Source organism: Pogona vitticeps, chromosome 2 (genome assembly GCF_051106095.1).
Source record: "Pogona vitticeps strain Pit_001003342236 chromosome 2, PviZW2.1, whole genome shotgun sequence".
Taxonomy (NCBI): Eukaryota; Metazoa; Chordata; class Lepidosauria; order Squamata; family Agamidae; genus Pogona; species Pogona vitticeps.
In genome coordinates this window covers 221,408,642-221,429,806 of record NC_135784.1, presented here as the reverse complement: position 1 = coordinate 221,429,806, position 21,165 = coordinate 221,408,642, and the positions used below count along the sequence as shown (strand labels likewise).

At 43.7% G+C, this 21,165-nt stretch overlaps 1 protein-coding gene across 12 annotated transcripts in view; it reads left to right on the top strand.

The window, feature by feature from the left end:
* CNTLN (centlein) overlaps positions 1–21,165 on the top strand; it is a 484,545-nt gene that overhangs the window by 114,174 nt on the left and 349,206 nt on the right. For all 12 annotated transcript variants that reach the window (XR_013541453.1, XR_013541452.1, XM_020797524.3 and 9 more), the window contains 3 exons: positions 4,613–4,747; positions 5,370–5,549; positions 7,431–7,564. Coding sequence is in view for 10 of the 12 variants with exons in the window: in XM_020797524.3 (XP_020653183.3) it covers positions 4,613–4,747; positions 5,370–5,549; positions 7,431–7,564 (449 nt within the window). In the remaining 2 variants the exon portion in view is untranslated. The remainder of the gene's footprint in view (positions 1–4,612; positions 4,748–5,369; positions 5,550–7,430; positions 7,565–21,165) is intronic.

Genomic DNA, 21,165 nt, shown 5'->3' with positions numbered 1-21,165 from the left:
GACTCCGGCCATTTTCATTGCACCTTTTTGGCCTCGCCAAGTGTGGTTCCCCACTCTAGTCAGCATGGCTGTGGACTCAGTAACCCTTCCGATGTGGCCGGACCTACTGACCCAGGAAGCAGGCGAAGTCCTTCACCCCGACCTCGACACGCTCCATCTGACGGCGTGGAGGATCGTCCAGAAATTCAGGAGGTCTTGACCAACGCCATCAAGCCCTCCACGTCTCGCTTGTATGCCTACAAGTGGAAAAGCTTTCTGAAATTTACCCAGCAGAGGGATCTCGCCTCTTCCCCTGTGTCTCTGTCTACGCTTCTGCAGTATCTCCGTTACCTCTTCGATTTCCACCTGTCTATCTCTACTATCAAGGTGTACCTGGCTGCGGTTGTCTTCTTCCAGCCCAGGGCTTCTCCCTCTTCCCGCTTTTTCTCCCATCCCACTGTCAGGATGTTTTTGAAGGGTCTCTCTAACCTCCGACCTCCCGTTCGTCCTCCACTCCCTCAGTGGTCCCTACATTTGGTTCTGCATGCCCTATCCAGACCCCCATTTGAACCCATGGCTACCTGTGACGTCAAGATGCTTTCTTTAAAAACGCTATTCCTGGTAGCTATTACCTCTGCCCGTCGAGCTAGCGAGCTGGCAGCTCTCCGTCATGACCAACCTTTTCTCCAATTCTTTAAGGAAAAGGTTATGCTTTACCTGGACGTCTCCTTTCTTCCGAAGGTGGTCTCCGACTTCCACGTCAATCAACCGCTTATCCTGCCAACTTTGTTTCCGTCTCCGACTACTGACGTTGAACGCATGCTCCACATGCTTGATGTTCGACGGTCCTTAGCCTTCTATGTGTCCAGGACCAAAGACTTTCGCCTGGCCAACAGACTCTTTCTCTGTTACTTTGGCCCAAAGAAGGGCTGCCCGGCCTCGCCGTCCACGCTCTCTCGGTGGCTCGTATCGACCATCGCCCTCGCCTACGAGCTCAACCACAGAGATCCTCCACAAGGACTTAAAGCCCATTCTACCCGGGCTGTAGCCTCGTCGACTGCCTTACTCCGCGGCGTTGACCTGCCCGACATCTGCCGGTCCGCTACATGGTCCAATGCCTCTACCTTCATAACCCACTACAGGTTGGACGTGAGGGCAAAAGAGGAGACCAGATTCGGGAGGGCAGTGCTAGCATCGGCTCTTCAGTGACAGCCCACCATCCGGTTAGTAAGCGTGCTAATCACCCTTTGTGTGCATTCACAGAAGACCACGATGAAGGAAGAAAGGTTACTTACCTGTAACGATGGTTCTTCAAGTGGTCATTCTGTGAATTCACACAATCCCGCCCGGCCTCCCCTCTGTCTGTCTGTCACTGGCATCTCTATGACTCGAGGGCCTATGGCGGACAAATGGAACTGAGGGACGGTTAGGCTGGGCGTGCGCAGTAGGGGTAGTCCTAAACATTGTTACTTTTCTCTTGCAGCTAGAAAACGTTCCGAGAGGCCCAACGCTGGCGCTGGTATTAACCCTTTGTGTGAATTCACAGAATGACCACTTGAAGAACCATCGTTACAGGTAAGTAACCTTTCTTTTTCTGCTATTACAGCCACAGAGGTTTTTCTTATTCATGCTTATTATGAGTCTTCTGCTACCTGCGTTCTATTCCTTCATTCACTGCTGTCACTTCTTCTGAATAGCAGTGTGCTGACCTTGTGAATTTTATTTTTCATTTTTGCTTTTCATGTCTTTTCAGCCAAAAAGAAACTTTAGTTTCAGAGCAATGTGAGTGTACGTGTGGGGGGAGGCAATCACAGAGTAATTGGCAATCCTTTGGTCCTAAGAGAGGGGGTGTAAAAAGCCAAGAAATCCATGTCCAAGTCCTCATTAGCCTGAAGAAGAAGGAAATGGGTGCACTTGATTAAACTTTATAGAAATTGCAAGAAATTAGGGGAATTGTATTTTTCTGCTCATTAGGCTTTATAAAGAGTGCCTCTCAGTTCCCTAATCCCTGGTAGCTACCATAGAGTTTAGCCATTCCCAACCATTCCCTTCTTCTTCAGGTTAATAGTGGTAGCTTGAGAAAGAGATACTTGTTGAGGCACACTTATATGTACTGAAACTTCCAGGAGGACTTGAATTTTTTTCGCTACAGTTACCAGAATACTGATTGGGGGAATTCATGGCAAACTCTGGGAGTTGTAGTGAAGAAAATCTGAAAGTCCCATGCCTATGTTTGTATTTTTTTTCTTACATTCTGTTGTGTGGTTGTTCTGTATGTATGTGTGTGTGCGCATGCACACATGCTTTGCTTCCCAAGGGGAAATGCTACAAGTTTTGCCCAGACAATTTGTGGAAGTTATGAAGACCCTAATGAAGAAAAAACAGGCTCCTTGTCTTACTCTTGCTTGGAGGACAAGAATTACAGGTTGAACATTCCTCATAGAAGTGTCTCATGATTCTGAAACAGCTGAAATTGATGACCAAAAAAAGGGGAGGCAGGGATTTGGACTGTAGTGTCTTTGGTGTTGACACAGTTCTACAGTGGACCCTTGACTTACAGATGGCTTGACTTACAGACTTTTTGAGTTACAGACTTCTCTGGCCGCAAAATTTAGGTTTGACTTGCAGACTGAGATTTGACTTACAGACCAGAAAAAAACCAAAATGGAACAAAAACGGCCTGTTACGGGATTAATCGGTTTTCAATGCACTGTAGGTCAATGGAGACTTGACTTACAGACTTTTTGACTTGAGAACCGCCTTCCAATACGGATTAAGTTCTCAAGTCAAGACCCCACTGTAGATTTGGGTTGAAAAATTCAACATCAGTGACATTTCATCTGAAGCAGGGACTTCTGACTTTATAAGCCATATTGCACCATATTGTTGTGTCTGGCCATGTATGTTACTTCTTTATAGTGAAATAATATTTCTAAATAGTTTTTTTCCTGTGAGGTATAAATTTATGATGAATAAAGGTACAGTAAACTTGTACAATCTTCTTTATTACAGAGTTATTTAATTAGCTGTCAGCTTTGATCTGAAGAAACTAAAGTTAATCTTTTTGTCCTAGACCTTTTAATATTTCAGAACTTTATCAACCACTTATACTCCAGAAAGGTTAAAATACTACTAGCAGCTTCATTATCTTCACTCCAATATCTTTGCCTTACAGTGCAAATTTATATTAAAACTCCCTTAAATAAGACCAATTGATAGAAACACAACTCTAGCTTCAAGCATTAATTAGAGCATTAATATATTTTATTCTTACCTATCTTATTTATTAATTCAGTTTTTATACCATAATTAAATTAAAATGAAATTGCACAAGAAATTACTGTAGAATCATAGAATAATGAATTTGGAAGGGGCCTATAAGGCCATCGAGTCCAAACCATTGTTCAATGCAGGCATACAAATCAAAGGATATCTGTCAGGTGGAGGTCTAAATTTCGCTTGAATACCTCCAGTGTTGGAGCACTCACCATCTCATGAGATAATTGGTTTCATTGCCATACTGGTCTAACAGTGAAGAAGTTTTTCTTGCTATACAACCGAAGTCTAGCTTCCTGTAACTTCAGCCTATTGTTGTGTGTCTTGTTATTAAAACTGATAGGATTAGACCCTGAAGTGGGACAAAGAAAGAAGGCTACTTTATTAGAATACCCAGGGAGTCCCAAAATGTTCCAAAGTGTAAAGAGAAGTGAAGGAAAAAAATTGAAGGGGCTCCTAGAACACCCAGTGAGAATTGAGCATGACTGATAGCTATCCTATGGAGAATGTTGAGTGTCAGCTGATAAAGAAATGAAAGTCCAGTGATAAAATACAATAAAACTCCAAAAGAAATAACAATAAAACAGAGAATAACAGATAAAATGTACTTATCTGTTTTGTTTTTTTACAAATCTGTCTGAAAAAGGAAGTTTCACAGTAAGGTGAAACACTATTCCACAGGAAGCAGACCAAGCCTCCAGGGGCAAGGAGTTCAGGAATTTAGCTGTGACCACAAAGAAGTCCTTCCAACATAACAAAGTACCCACAAGCATTCTTGGTGCTACATCCTGGACCAATTGCAGTTTCCGAAGAATCTTCAAAGATAGCCTTGCAGAAAGTGCACTGCAGTAATCTGATCTAGCTGTGACTTGTGCATATGTCATTGTGACAAGATCTGATGTCTCCATTCATATAACCTGCTTGTTCATCTGGGTGGCTAATCTGGATGTACTGTGAAAGATTTTAGTTTAGGTGAGGAATTTACATGGTCAGCAAAAATATCTCCCTGGCTCCTTGGTTAGTGATTCTGAGCTCTCAGGCATTACCAACTTCACCACCATTACTGACATCACGGATGTAAGAGTGAATGGTAATATTACATTCTGCCCAAGGCTTGCCAGTGCTTTCAAGTTCTTTTCTTTTTAATTCAGATGGGAATGTAATAGTTCATTTAAACAACAGTGAAATTAATGTGTTTATCAATGAAAAAAGTTTTGCATTGGATGTGAAGGTTAAGGAAATGTCAAGATAACAATATAGGTCAATTTGGTGCATGGAAATGAATGTTCCAAATAGTTAAACATTGTTTAAATAATGTTGCTTTTATTTTTTTAAGTAACCTTTTTTTTTCCCTTAGAGAACATGCGGGCAGCAAGAGGAGATAAATAATCTGGTAAAAAGGAAGATTGCTGTAGATGAGGAGAATGTTGCCTTAAAGAATGAGCTCTGCATCTTACAACAGAAATTTAAAGATAAAATCCAGGAACTTAAGGTATATTGACTTCTACATAGCAGTAAGATGGCCGCAGCTTTGAAGTAGCTCTTTCAGCTGCATCTGTCTTTGTGGCATGGAAAGTGACAAGCTCAGAGAAAATATAGCCTTAGGCCTTGGGCTGTACCTTCCAGTTTTCTCTCATGCACAAAATTCGGAGAAAGATACTTTAAAGTGAAGAATCCATGCTTTCTAACTTTCCAATAAATAGTTAATGATGGAAATGGAGCAAAAAAAGTAGGAGTGTGAAGATGTGGCTTCATGTAATTAGATTCTGATGGGACTGGCATTATTAATTGATAAAGCCGAGGTCTGGGAGGATATGTCTGTGTGGGTCTCAAAAATAGCTGGGGACAGCATCAAAGGCAGCTTGATCAATTAATGGGCTCTTTGCAAATGTGTACTCATCAAAGCTGTCATCCAGCTAAAAAATATGACCCTTCCACCTGCATGAAAGAGGCCAATAAAAGTACACAGGTGACCTTGGCCATCAAATATATAAGAAGCTGCTGTGAGGGTAAAACTGCACAGTTTATATTTGCTGATTAGTTTTCACGTTCCCCCCACCTCCTCCTCCTCCTCCTTCTTTTTTTTTATCGGCCCTTGTGGTACTGTTCTACAGGACACCGAGGAGCGTGCACTTAGAAAGGATGAGCAAAGCAGACTTGTTATAAAAAATCTGGAGGAGGAAAATGGGGGATTAAGTACACGCTATGCTGACCTGCTAAATAACCTGGAGAAACTGAGGAAGCAGGAGGCACAATGGAGAATAGAAAAATCTGGCATCGATGCAAAAATAAAGGTATGAGAAAGAAGAGGCTCCTGGATATGATTTCAGAACTTGCTTCTCACAGGCTTTATCCTACATGTTATTTTCTTTAAATAACAAGTTATATATTCATAACCACCAATGGGGACTGACATTCATTTACATTCTTTCACTTAAGCCCCAAAGCTTTTTAAAAATTGATGTTGCAAAGCAAGAAACTGACTTCAAATAGCCACCCTAAAATGTAATCATTAAATAATAAAAGATATTTCATTCACATATAAACATGTATTTTTAAAAAAAAACATATATATATATATATATATCTCCAGAAAGAATTCTGTCACTCTAGGACTTCTTCTGCCCCATGAGACTGGCAGTCGAATCCTGTGCATAACAGTATGCATTGCCAGATCAGACCCAGAGGTCTAGCTAGGCAAAATTTCTGCTCTAACAGTAGTCATCTGGAGCATGCTAAACGAGCACAGGATTGTATTGTTCATTTCATTAATATAATTATATCGCCACAAACACAGCATTTTGTAATCATCCTTAACTTTTGTAATTATCCTTTGGAGGGATTCATTCAGTCATGATTAATTTTTCTATTCTGGTATAATCTTACTTAATTCACTTTGTACTGTTTATGATAAAAGTCATCTCTCTTTACTATTTTAATATGCTGCTTCATATATACAGATCTTGAGGTAGTCCGTTTATAGGCATATGCCATAGAATTGATGTGTGATGCACCTGTGGTTCTTTAAGAGCCACATTGCTTAAAACAACTGCTATTTGTGTAGGTATTATATATTTATTGCGGTGGTCCTATAAATCATTAGTGAATAGATAAGTAAGACATTGTGTGCATTTGAAAAGTTATATTTTATGTAGAGAGTTTTGCCAAAGTACTAATACTGTAAATTATTGAATTAGGTTAGTAGTTTTGTAGACATATCTGCATAGCAGAAGTATGTACAGTGGAGTCTTGACTTAAGAATGGCTTGAGTTAAGAACATTTTGACTTAAGAACCACTCTCATAGGAAAATATTGACTTGACTTACATACTTAGATTTGAGTTAAGAACTGAAAAAAACCACGTGGGAGGCAGGGAAAGTGCAAAATGTGAACTTTCAGTTAACTGTTGGCCAGTGAAAAGGGTGCCTGTCTGCTTCCTCACTCCTCCCAGCGTTTAGAGAGTGGATTGGGAGACAGTCTTCGGACTGCCTGGTCCTGTACTGCCTGGACTGTATTTTCCCTGCCTTCCCTGAACCTTTCTTGACCTAAGAAAAAAAGAAACAAAATATCCCCCTCTAGTGGTTGAAGGCGGAATAGCAGCTTCCCATTAGTTTCTATGGATGGAAAAGAGCACATACGGATCAAATGGTTTTCAATGCATTCCTATGGGAAATGCAGATTTGACTTGAGAACTTTTTGACTTGAGAACCGCCTTCCAATACGGATTAAGTTCTCAAGTCAAGACCCCATTGTAAAAGTGTTGACGCTTGCCCCTGAGAACCATGGGAGTTGTAGATTGCTCATTAGTGAAAATATTTTGAATAGATTCTGAGTTCCATTCATGGTATTACAAAGCCTCACTTGCAGCAAGCACAGTTTCATGCTAATTGTATATACTGGTAAAGGTTACGTGTACTATGATTAGTTAGTATACAATTAAATGTCTAACATTTACTGTTTGTATTTTACTTAGTATTCTTTTTATTTACCCTTAATTCTATAGGGATTCATTTTTTCCCCTCAGACTTAAAGTAAGTGGGCCATCTCACATTTTTGGTCTGGTTGTTTCTGTTTGTTTCTAATACTGCTGTACATCCTGTAACAATTACATGTACTGCTTTATTTATTGCCTAACATTTTTGATAGTGTAAAGTATTCTTTGGGTTTTTTTTCAGAATTTAGAAACTGATTTAACAGAAGCAAGGGGGCAGATGGAAGTCTTACACAGTAGATGCAACCAACTGGCATCCCAGCTGAATGCTAAACAGACTGAGCTAACAGAAAAAGATTTGGATATGGACAGAATTAGGTATGTATACCACAGTTTTGTACGGGGATTGTGAACTTTCTTATGATAATAAATATGGGAAATGTCAAATTGTTTTGGATTTTTAGAAAATCTCTTTTGATGCTTGGCACATTGTGGGAATATAGGATATCTACTGTCAATGGAGACTATTGCAATGCCTTTTGGCTTCAGTTATAGACATTATTTTAAGAAAGCATTGTCGGAACCTGGCATCTGATGAAGGATTGCTCAATTCCTGAACAGAGAGTGTCTGGGTGTTTGCGTACTCCCAAACGGCTGAGCAGAGTCTGGGTGGTTCTGGGTTTTTCGGGCTCGTTGGCCGTGTTCTGAAGGTTGTTCTTCCTAACGTTTTGCCAGTCTCTGTGGCCGGCATCTTCAGAGGACGGCAACCTGAGCACAGGTTGCCGTCCTCTGAAGATGCCGGCCACAGAGACTGGCAAAACGTTAGGAAGAACAACCTTCAGAACATGGCCAACGAGCCCGAAAACCCAGAACAACCATTAGATCCCAGCCGTGAAAGCCTTCGCGAATATAGAGTCTGGGTGACTCAGCCAGGACATGACACAAACCCCTTATCACAAGTCTGTTCTAAAAAGGATCCTTGCTTGTACTTAATTAAGTCAAGCAAGAAAAACAAAAGAGAAAACACATGAGTGATGGGGGCAATGTGTCCTTGTTGGTCCTCCTCGACATCTCAGCTGCCTTTGATACCGTCGACCACGGTATCCTCCTGGGGAGGCTCTCTGAGTTGGGAGTTGGTGGCCTCGCACTTGCCTGGCTCCGCTCCTTCCTGGAGGACCGCCCCCAGAGAGTGCAGATTGGGGAGAATGTCTCGGCCCCATGGAATCTCAATTGTGGGGTTCCACAGGGGTCGATCATCTCCCCAATGCTGTTTAACATCTTCATGAGGCCGCTGGGCGGGGTCATCAGAGGGTGTGGGGCATCGTGTCACCAGTACGCTGATGACACACAGCTCTACATCTCTTTTACTCCAACTTCAGTGGATGCCGTCCAGTCCCTTCAGCGCTGCCTGGACACCGTACTGGAATGGATGCAGTCAAATGGATTGAGGCTGAACCCGGACAAGACGGAGGTCTTGAGGGTGGGTGGCCCTCCCGTCAGCAGCTTAGGTGACTCCCTTTCTTTTGGAGGGACGACCCTTGCCACAAAGAGTGAGGCCTGCAGCTTGGGGATACATCTGGACCCGGCACTAACCATGGAAACCCAGGTGGCGTCCGTGGTCCGTTCTGCCTATTTTCATCTATGGCGGATTGCCCAGCTGCGGCCATATCTTGATCGGGGGGCCCTCACTACTCTAGTCCACGCGCTCGTAATCTTGAGACTAGACCATTGTAACGCACTCTACGTGGGGCTGCCTTTGAGGCTCATGCGGAAACTCCAGATGGTCCAGAATGCAGCAGCCAGGCTTATTAGTGGGGTGAGAAAATATCAGCACATCTCCCCCACTCTGGCTGCGCTGCACTGGTTACCTATTCGTTTCCGCATTGACTTCAAAGTATTAATGATTACATATAAAGCCCTAAACGGTTTGGGACCTCAATATTTGGCAGATCGCCTCCTCCCACCCAGATCTACCCGAGTCACCCGACATAGCCAGCAGGGACGGCTGAGGGGACTGACGCCGAGGGAGGCCCGGAAGGAGAAAACAAGAAACCGGGCCTTCTCGGCAGTTGCCCCTCGGCTGTGGAACACACTTCCCACTGAAATTCGGCTGGCACCCTCGCTGGGTGTGTTCAAAAACCAACTAAAAACATGGTTCTTCTGCGTGGTCTTCTGTGAATGCACACAATAAGGGGTTAAGTCAGCGCCTGCGCTGGTCTTCTCGGAATGTTCCAGAGCTCTGCAAGAGAAACATTGTCAACATTATCTATACTGCGCATGCTCCGCCCGCCCAATCCTCAGTTCCATTTCTCCGCCGTGTGGAATGGTTCTTCTCGGTAGAGCTCCACTACTCTCGCCCTTTTTTATTGCTATTTTCGTCAGGATTCCCCGGTTCTTCGACTATTGCGCGTCTTACGACTTCTTCTATTGCCTATCGGACTTATTTTTCTTCAGCGGCTGCTCTGCTTACCGCTTGTGAGTCTCGCGTTTTCCCGCCCTTTCCAACGGCCGTTGCGAGTACTCTATTCTCCTATGCCCCCTCCACCCTCGGGCCCCTTTAGCCGCTGTGTCGTCTGCTCGGGTAAAATCCCTTTTCAGGACGGGCACGACACTTGTCTGTTTTGCCTGGGAGAATCCCATTCAGCCCAGAGCTGTGAACATTGCCAGGCGTTTACCAAGGCAGCTCTGAAGGCTCGACAACAGAGGCTAAAACTACACCTTTGGAATTCAGCCCTGGCTGCCTCCCAACCTTCGCCCATGGAGCTTTCTTCCACCTCTTCAGCCTCCCATTCCGAGGGCGCCCCGAGCCTTGCAGTAGACAGTAAGCCTTCGGACTTACCTGCAAAAGCTAAGAAGCCTTCTAAGAAATCTGCGACGTCCAAGGCTGCGGTTCCCGCAAAACCTGCAAAACAGGCAAAAACTAAGGCTTCTACAAAGGCTAAGGACGCTGTATCCCAAGCTTTGCCGGGATCTGTCGACCTTCTCTCGCCTTTATTGGAGGATTTGTCGAGAGACAAAGATTCGACATCGGGGGCGGCTACCCCCCTTCCTCCTCGTCAGCCTGAGCCGGCTATACCCCTTGGCGCTCCCTCCCCGACGCTGAGTCAGCTTGTTCGAGCAACAACAAGCTTGGGTTCTGCCCCGGTTAGCCCTGTGTCTTCTGGGCGGGCTTCACCGGCTCCATCTGTATCGCCTCTACCTCCTCACCCTCCCTCGCCACCGAGGAAGAAACCGGCAAAGAGGAAGCATTGTTCCAAGGAACGCTCTGTCTCACCTCATAGAGACAGCAGAGACAGGCGCAAACGCTCTCGACATCGCCATAGGTCGACGTCGGTTGACTCCTCCTCATCCGGCTCTCATCGTCGCCGACACAAGCGTCGGTACAGACACCGCTCCTATTCCTCGTCGACATCGACGTCGCCCGACCGCCGTCATCGTCGTCGAAGGGTCAGATACATTTATCTCTCCCCCTCTTCTTCTTCCTCTTCACTGTCAACCCCCCCCAGGAAACATCGACGTCGACATAAGAAGAGGGTAGGGGACGCCGCTCAACCTCCTCCACTACCAGCTCCACCCATTGCTCCGCCTTCTACGGTTCCGTCGACGTCGACCGCGCCTCCTCCTCCTCCTCCTCCACCTCCTCCTCCTCAACCCGTTCCTCCAGTCATACCTCAGCCCCCACCTCCACGTCGAACGAGAGGACATGAGCTTTCATCTGACGATGATGATGTTTCCTTTTCATCGCAAGAATCTCAGTCGGAGGAAGAACCGCCTCCTCAACCTACGCCTCACGAGCTACCGGTAGGAGAGACGGTAGACTCCGATACCAGCAACCCTCACGATTCCTCACCCTCGGAGGATTTTTCCTCTTACTCACAAATGTTAGCAAGACTAGCCAAGACACTTAAGCTACGCGTCGACGAACCCGCACCACCAGAAGAGGACCTCATCTTTGGTGATATTAATAAGGAGCGATCACCACCTCCTAGCCTTTGCTTTCTACCTACCTTATTAAAGATCATTCAAGAGTTTTGGGAACACCCTTCAGCAGCGGTGCCATTACCCAAGAGAACGGAGAACATGTATAAAATTGTTGGGGAGGATGCTAAATTCCTTTTAAAGCATCCTATCCCTAATTCCCTTATAGTGGAGACCAGCTGCACTAAACCATCAGGAAGGGCGCATATGATCCCCACAAACAAAGAAGGAAAAAAGCTTGAGTTAATCGGTAGAAGACTTTACTCTTTAATCGCCTTTATACTCAGAGTCGCTAATTATCAAACTGCTCTAGGAGCATATCAAAAGCAGCTGTGGGTAAAAATTTTGCCAGCTTTGCACATGCTGCCAGCTGATGCACGACAAGCTTTCCTAAACACCTATGAGGAAGCCCAAACGGTTTCCAAACACCAAAGGATTGCAACTAGACATTCAGTGGAAGCATCAGCTAGAATCCTCGTTACTGCTGTCAACCTGCGTCGACATGCCTGGTTACGTGCTGCAAACATCCTTGAGGATGTAAAAGCTAAGGTGGAGGATTTACCATTTGATTCTTCTGGTCTTTTCAGCGAGAAGACGGATAATCATCTTGAGGACTTACATAAGGCTAAGAAAACTGCTAAGTCCTATTATATTCAGCCACAACCAAAGTTCAACAGATACCAATGGAAACGGTCTTCTAATCAATACAGTCAGCCTTCCCAACAGTTCAGACAGTTCAAAGAGGCTTCCTGCTCTGCTTTACCTCAAAATTCCTCTACTCCATCTACTTACCGTGCTCACCACACGTCGCAGCGTCGTCAGACCTTCAAGCCACCTGCCAAGAAACACAAACAATATCTTTGACTGGTTAGCATACCCCTCAACTATCGTCACAGACATAAGACTTCAGCCATATTATCAGAACTGGTCAGTTATCACAAGCGATTCCTGGGTTTTAAGAATTGTTTCATCTGGTTATCGCCTAGAGTTTACAGAATATCCTCCTCTAGGAAGGGTAGAGTATACTACATCAAACCCTATCCTAGAGGAGGAGGTTCACTCTCTACTTCAAAAAGGAGCCATTCAAGCAGTACCAACAGCAGATATGCCCAACGGCTTCTATTCAAGATACTTTGCCGTCACCAAAAAGGACGGCGGCATGAGGCCCATCTTGGACTTACAGTAACATACTTAAATACTTACCTGCACCCTCGTCGATTTCGCATGGTGACGTTGGAATCCATCACACACCTCCTGAAAAAGAAACACTGGTTTGTCCTCATAGATCTGAAGGACGCCTACTTTCACATCACCATCCATCCAGATCACCGAAAGTTCCTCAGATTCGTCTTTCAGAACACAATTTACCAGTACCTCGCTCTCCCATTCGGCCTCGCCACAGCGCCTCGCACATTCACAAAATGCATGGCTCCTGTGGCGGCTTACCTCAGACTCAACGGCATTCACGTATTCCCATACATCGACGATTGGTTAGTCGTCTCTCCATCCAGACGCAGGGCCTTCAGAGATACCAAATTCATCCTTCGCCTCCTCAGGGGCTTAGGACTCACAATAAATTACAAAAAATCACGTCTTTTTCCATCCAAGATAGTACACTGCATTGGTGCCAGGATAGATGCGCAGAGGGGGCGCATCTTTCTTCCACGTCAACGAATACGGAAGATTCGCAACGCCATCCGGAAGTTCCACCCGGGTCACTCTGTATCGGCAAGACATGCTCAACATCTTCTAGGGCTGATGTCCTCCACGACTCCCGCAGTCGCCCACGCTCGACTAAAACTCAGGTCCTTACAAATATGGCTGTTATCCCTTTTCAATCCTCTCCAGGATCACCAGGGGAAGAGACTGCTGGTGTCACAGGAGTTAGTACAACAACTCCAATGGTGGGCTTTCCCTCCACATCTGAAGGTGGGTCGTCCATTTCGCCCTCTACGGCTCACGGCCCAAATTACTACGGATGCGAGCCCCACAGGCTGGGGAGCGCATTGCGGCCGCCATCGTGTCCACACTCTCTGGTCTCATCTAGAGAGGTCTTTTCACATCAATCACCTCGAGATTCTAGCCGTCTTCAAGGCACTGAAAGCCTTTTTTCCCCTAGTACGTGGCCGTGGTGTTCAAATAGTCACCGACAACACCACGGCCATGTACTATATAAACAAACAAGGGGGAACACACTCTCCGTCTCTGCTGTTTCTCACAGTAACTCTCTGGGAATGGTGCTACCAGAACCACGTATTCCCAGTAGCAGTTCATCTATCCACAGAGGACAATTTTCTTGCAGACCAACTCAGCCGTCGTCTAGATCAGATGCACGAGTGGGAGCTGGACATCTCGGTGTTCAATCGACTCTGTCGACGCTGGGGCAAGCCTCTTATAGATCTTTTTGCCACGCACCAGAATGCGAAATGTCCACACTACGCATCCAGAGCGGGCTTAGGCCGCAACTCACTGGGAGATGCCTTCATGCTATCTTGGAAGCAGGGCCTGCTTTACGCCTTCCCTCCGTTCCCACTAATACAGAAAACTTTAGTGCAACTCCATCATCAGTCAGCGGAAGCCATACTTGTAACTCCTTTCTGGCCTCGGCAGCCTTGGTTTCCAACGTTGATGGAAATGGCAGTGGACTCAGTGCGCCTCCCCAACTTCCCAGTGCTCATCACACAGGATGCGGGAACAGTGTTTCATCCCGATCTCCACACTCTCCGCCTCACAGCGTGGAGGATATCCCGCAGATCAAGGAAATCCTAGATCAGTCCAAAAAGGCGTCTACTTCCACGCTATATGCCCATAAATGGAGGAGCTTCATCAAATTCACTGAATTGAAAGGTTTATCGCCTGTTCCAGCTTCACTTTCTACAGTGCTTCAGTTCCTTCGTTACTTGTTTGACCTCAAGCTATCTGTTGCCACCTTAAAGGTTTACCTCGCTGCAATTGTATCCTTTCAACCCAGGGAATCACCTTCTTCACTCCTGTTCTCTCATCCCACAGTCAAAGCCTTCCTCAAAGGACTCACTCACATTAGGCCACCCCTCAAACCATTGATACCCCAGTGGTCTTTGAATTTGGTTCTCAGGGCACTCATGTGCCCTCCCTTTGAACCTCTAGCTACCTGTTCTCTAAAGCTACTGTCGCTAAAAGTTTTATTTCTTGTAGCCATCACATCTGCCCGTCGTGCTAGTGAACTGGCTGCATTGCGAGCAGATCAACCTTTCCTACAATTCTTTAACGACAAGGTCATTCTTCACACAGATGTGTCCTTCCTTCCGAAGGTCGTCTCAGAATTTCATCTGAATCAACCACTGGTTCTACCTACTTTCTTCTCACAACCCACCAACGAAACAGAACGCATGCTCCATTCTCTAGATATAAGGAGGGCACTCTCTTTTTACGTCGCACGTACCAAGGAATTCAGATTATCACCTAAACTTTTTCTATGCTATTTTGGACACAAAAAAGGTTTACCAGCCTCCTCCTCATCTATCTCTCGCTGGCTGGTCTCAGCAATATCCTTGGCATACGAGTTACAACACAAGCCTCCTCCTGAAGGTCTGCGTGCCCACTCCATCAGGGCAGTGGCCTCTTCCACAGCATTTCTGCGCGGAGTTGATCTTCCTGATATATGCAGAACTGCTACGTGGTCAAGTGTCTCCACATTCATCTCCCACTATACACTGGACACGAGAGCGAAAAGGGAGACAAGGTTTGGGAGAGCTGTCCTTGCATCTGCCCTCCAGTGACGTCCCACCAACCGGTAAGCCAGCTTGTGAATCACCCCTTATTGTGTGCATTCACAGAAGACCACGCAGAAGAAAGACAGGTTACTTACCTGTAACCATGGTTCTTCCAGTGGTCATTCTGTGAATTCACACAAACCCGCCCGTCCTCCCCACTATCCGTCACTGTATATCTGCAGATCTCTTGCACAGGGTATATGGCGGAGAAATGGAACTGAGGATTGGGCGGGCGGAGCATGCGCAGTATAGATAATGTTGACAATGTTTCTCTTGCAGAGCTCTGGAACATTCCGAGAAGACCAGCGCAGGCGCTGACTTAACCCCTTATTGTGTGAATTCACAGAATGACCACTGGAAGAACCATGGTTACAGGTAAGTAACCTGTCTTTATTCAGACAGGCCTTCCCCCCCAGTCACCTAAGTTCCTTCCCCCTTTTTTCTGGTTCTTAATGTTGCCATCTTGGATAATATTAATTATAATAATTGCATTATGTTAGTTATTTTTCTACATTGTTTTAATGTGTTTTAATTTTTGTAAGCCGCCCCGAGTAGACGTTGTCTAGAGGGGCGGGGTAGAAATTGAATAAATAAATAAATAAAATAAAATGAGCTTTGGAGTCTGCAAGGACGAACAAAGCTCATGCAAAAAGGACTCAGTAGCATTCTGTGGCCTAACAACTCTTCTGGAAGCAGGCTCAGCAGACTTGCTGTTCAAAAGACCATTCTTAAGGATTTTAAGAATATTTTTATTGAAAAATAAAGTCTTTAGAGATATTCAGTTTGTTGCATAAGCAAAGCATAAGTTACATTTCCAAAAGATACTGCAGTTAAAATCATAACAACATTCAACTAGCAAAAATACAATAAAATTCTAAAAAGCTTCTTTAAGAATAGGCAAAAGTTACCCCCCAATACTACATCTTAGCATACAGCATACAAAATGGCTCCCTAGAAGCTGGAATCAGTTTGGAAGCTCTTTAAGCTCTGGAAGATCTGTCCATGTGGCACCATCCCCCATTTTCTATCTCCTTGGCACCAACCTTCTTCGTCCATTCGAGGTGTTGACCAATTGGTGTAAAGGACAGTCTGTTCACATCATGCCTCCTTTTCCCATGAGAAGTCCAAGTGTTGTTTTCCAACTCCTTGTCTCGGGTCTAGATCCAGACAATGGTGTTGTGTCTTTACTCCTTATCGTCTCATAACATGGCTATTTGCATGGAACTTTCCCATCGCCTCTTGGAGAAAACATGCCCATCGTACAAAATCATTCTAACACAGAACCAGTATGGATTCATTCTATAATTCTCCACAACTACATATCCCATCTTCAATTCAGGTTTCAATTCAGGTTTCACAACCATGACAAGCATTTCTTTAATTAGCCTTGGATTAAGAAAGTTCTCAGTCTCCACTGAAACTCACAAAGCATCAGTATGATTGGTAATAAATAGAGCTTGGCGGAACGCCTGCTCCCACCTAGATCTACCCGGATTACCCACACGAGCCAGGAGGTGAGGCTGAAGAGCCTAACACCGAGGGAGGCCCGGAATGAAGGAGCACGAAATAGGGTCTTCTCGGCGGTGGCTCCTCGCTTCTGGAATAACCTTCCTCCGGCGATTTGTGCGGCCCCTACCCTGGGCACTTTTAAGAGCCAATTAAAAACATGGTTGTATGTTCAGGCCTTCCCTCCTGTCAACACCTAATTTCTTTTCCTTTTATTTATTACTTCTTTTATTATCATATGTGTCACAGTCTGTTTGTAAAATCTCTATCATTTATTCTATATGGTTTTTTTAATTGGAAGCCGCTCAGAGTGGTCGACTAGACCAGATGGGCAGAATATAAATCAAATAAATAAATAAATAAATAAATAAATAAATAAATAGATTAATAATAATAATAATAATAAGAGTATATAATATATATATAAAAGAAGAAGAAAAAGAATACACACACACACACACAGAGTGGTGCCTCGCTTAGTGATGGGGTTTTGGCCATTGCCAGAGCGATTGCTTTGCGATCATGGCAAAGCGACCCTTGCTCGTCCGGGAGGAGGTGGGAGGATCCACCCGGAGGAGAGCAGAGCAGCGGGGGGCTAAGGGGGAGCCTCTCATCCCGGTCAAGGGATCCCTTGGAAGCCCACCCTCCACCGGGAGACCCCACCACCATCACCGGCTGCTCTCTCCTCCGCCAGCTTCCCCCTTTCGCCTTCTAGCCCGGAGTCCGTCCTTCCCCCTCCTCGCGAGGGGCACCTCTGTGGCCACTTGGGCCGTCAGGACACCCATATATCCACCTCCTGCCCCTCCGAGCCGGGGGGGGTCAAAGCCTGTCCACCCCAACCCTCCCCGCATACAGCCGCCTCCCTCCCCGCCCTCCAAATGGCAGCTTTGCTCCGCGGCGGGGAAAGATGCGCCACCCCCGCCACACACACACACTCCCTCGCTGGCCGGCTTCATCAGCTGCAGGCTTTGCTTGCCTTTTTGGTCTGGTCGGGCTCTTCTTGTCGCCCATTGTCATGGACTGGTGGAGGCAAGACCCCTGCCCGCCTTGCCTTGCGCCCAAGGAGCAGAGAGGGCTACGGGGCTGACTCCTCCTCAGACCAGCAGGCTCCGGTGGTGGCGGCGGCTGCTCCTGCTCCTTCGCTGCTGCCAGGCTCCCGCTCCAGACTAGGCAATGCAGGGAGCACGGACACGCTCTTCTCTCCTCCCCTCCCCTGCCTTCTCTTTTTTTCCCTTCCCTTCCTTCTCGCTCTTTCTCGCTCTCTTCCAAGCCAGGCTCAAGCGGGTGGAGCTCGAGGCCCTCAGCGGCCAATCCTGGCCGTCCGGCCTTGGGCTTCATTGGGGCGAGGGGAAGGGGAAAGTGCACCCACACACATGCACAAACACACACACCACACACTCGGTCGAGAAAAGCAGTGGCGGGCTCAGGCAGGCGGACGGGAGAGAAAAAAAGAGAAGGAGAAATGGCTCCCTCGACAAGGAGAGCAGATAGGAACGTTGCTCCTTCCCGCTTTTGCAATGCAAACAGTTCAAGTGAAGTTCCCCTATCTATCTATCTATCTATCTATCTATCTATCTATCTATCTATCTATCTATCTATCTATCTATCTATCTATCTATCTATCTATCTATCTATCTATCTATCTATCTATCTATCTATCTATCTATCTATCTATCTATCTATCTATCTATCTATCTATCTATCTATCTATCTATCTATCTATCTATCTATCCATCCATCCACCCACCCACCCACCCACCCACCCACCCACCTACCTACCTATAATACAGAAAAACACCAAAAAACCACATATGTAACAACAAAAATACAGAAAAAAAATACAAATAATAGTGCTTATTATAAACTAAATTCTAACGTGTACCCCATACACATGGGACTCCATTTAAGAATATTTTATTACGGACTACCTCTCCAAAATTGTATTCAGTATGCTTTAGAGGCCTTCCCCCTTCCTTTCACTAATACAAATTCCACAAATTTACCCCAAATATCATAAAAATTGTTAGAACTTATTTCCCCTCTTTTTATTTTAAGTTCAATAGTCAATTTATCATTTAATGCAATATCCCATACTTCACAATACCAGTCTTCTATTTTAATATCATTTTTGTCTTTCCAAAATCTAGCTATTAATATTCTAGCACTTGTCATAAAATTAGTGATTAATTCTTTTGAGTAATAATCCAAATCTGTGTTATCAAAGATTGACAATAAAGCAATTTTAGCATTAAAATCAATAGCTTTACCAAATATATCACGCATTTCCTTAAAAATTAATTCCCAAAATTTCTTAACCACTTTACATTCCCACCACATATGAAAATACGTACCAATTTCCTCATCACATTTCCAACATGCATTGGGGTATGCTGGCTTTATTATATTTAATTTTACAGGAGTCAAATACCACCTTAAGCAGATTTTAAATTTTTTCCCCTTTATTCTTGTTGACATTAATCTTAAGACTCTCATCCTCCACATTGTTATCCAATCTTCTATTTTAATTTCTATTTTTAAATCATTTTCCCAAATTAATTTCAAACCTTCTATTCCCCATTCTTTTTCCTCTTGTTCCAAAATTATATTATATACCGTATTTTTCGCTCCATAAGACGCACCTTTCCATAAGACGCACCAATTTTTTAGGAGAAGAAAACAGGAAAATATAATCTGTTTTCTTTGCTCCATAAGACGCACAGACTTTCCACACCCCTGTTTTGTGGGAAAAAAGTGAGTCTTATGGTGCAAAAAATACAGTATTTTACTTACTATTCCTTTCAAAATTGTATCTTGCATATCTTCATGTGATGACAGAAATTGTTCGTACAGTGGGGTCTTGACTTAAGAACGGCTCGAGTTAAGAACATTTTGACTTAAGAACCACTCTCATAGGAAAATATTGACTTGACTTAAATACTTAGATTTAAGAACTGAAAAAAACCACGTGGGAGGCAGGGAAAGTGCAAAATGTGAACTTTCAGTTAACTGTTGGCCAGTGAAAAGGGTGCCTGTCTGCTTCCTCACTCCTCCCAGCGTTTAGAGAGTGGATTGGGAGACAGTCTTCAGACTGCCTGGTACTGTACTGCCTGGACTGTATTTTCCCTGCCTTCCCTGAACCTTTCTTGACCTAAGAAAAAAAAGAAACAAAATATCCCCCTCTAGTGGTCGAAGGCAGAATAGCAGCTTCCCATTAGTTTCTATGGACGGAAAAGAGCAGATACGGATCAAATGGTTTTCAATGCATTCCTATGGGAAATGCAGATTTGACTTGAGAACTTTTTGACTTGAGAACCGCCTTCCAATACGGATTAAGTTCTCAAGTCAAGACCCCACTGTACTTGGTAAGTTCTCTACATTTGCCATTAGTTTTCAACCAATCCTTTGTCCAGGTGTCTAACTGAATAAGATTATACCATGGTAGTTTATTAGTTTGTAGTTTAGACATAATCAACTCCTTCGATCTCATTTTGCACATCCAGTCCTTCAGTCTTGCAACCCTTTTATTCTTAAACAGTTCTACTAAATCCTTTAAATTTGTAGGAAAACTTTCTATCTCAGTCACTAATTTTAATGGTGAAGTTGAGGGACAAAACTTCTCTTTATATTTATTCCATATATTTAACAGGTTTCTTAAAAAAGGGTTTTTCATCTGATTTATTAAACTTCTCTTTACTATATTAAACAAGTATCCTTCAGCATTTCCATTTATTTCCGAAGATTCCATCTCCCACCAAATTAATTTTTCTTTATTGTATATAATATCTCCAGTAACTCTTAATTGATTTGCTATATAATAATTTTTAACGTTGGGCATACGTACCTAAACCTCCTTTTTTTGAGCCTTATACCAATATCTTTTATTTATTCTAGATTTTTTGCCTTGATTACAAAATCCATTAATTAAATCCTGCCAATACTTAAAATCCTGTTCTTCTAATTGTATTGGGAGCATCCTAAATAAAAAAGTAATCTTTGGTAATATTTTCATTTTAATTATAGCAATTCTCCCAAACCATGATAGTTTCAATTTGTCATACTCTTGCAATTTATCTTTAATTTCATTTTTTAATTTATTAAATTTTTTCTCCTTTAATTTTTGAGTTGTTCTAACTATGTTTATACCTAAATATTTGATATGACTGCACATTTTAACACTATATTTATTCACAAACATTCCTTGTTCCTGTATATTATAATTACACATAATCATTTGTGATTTTTTCCAATTAATCATTAAACCTGTTATTTCCCCAAATTTTTCTAAATGGTTTTTGCTGTTTTCTATATTCTCTAGTGGATTTTTAATAGTCAGTAAAGAATCATCAGCAAACAAATTAATTTTAATTATATCATTTTAACCTGTTCCTTTGATTGATTTATCGTTTCTTATTGCGTTAGCTAATAATTCTATAACCATACAAAACAATATTGGTGAAAGTGGGCAGCCTTGTCTAGTACCTCGGCCTAGAAAGATCTTTTGCGTTAAACCATCTTTAACTATTACTTCTGAAGTATTATCTAAGTATAATTGATCTTTAACCCCTCTAAACATTTTACCAAATCCCCAACCTCTTATAAGAAGTTTTAGTGTTGACCATTCAACACAATCAAAAGCTTTAAATATGTCCAATGATAAAATCATTGCTTTTATTTTTTCTTTTTCTATTTCATATATAATATTTAAAACTCGTCTAGTTAAATTATCCATTTGTCTACCCTTAA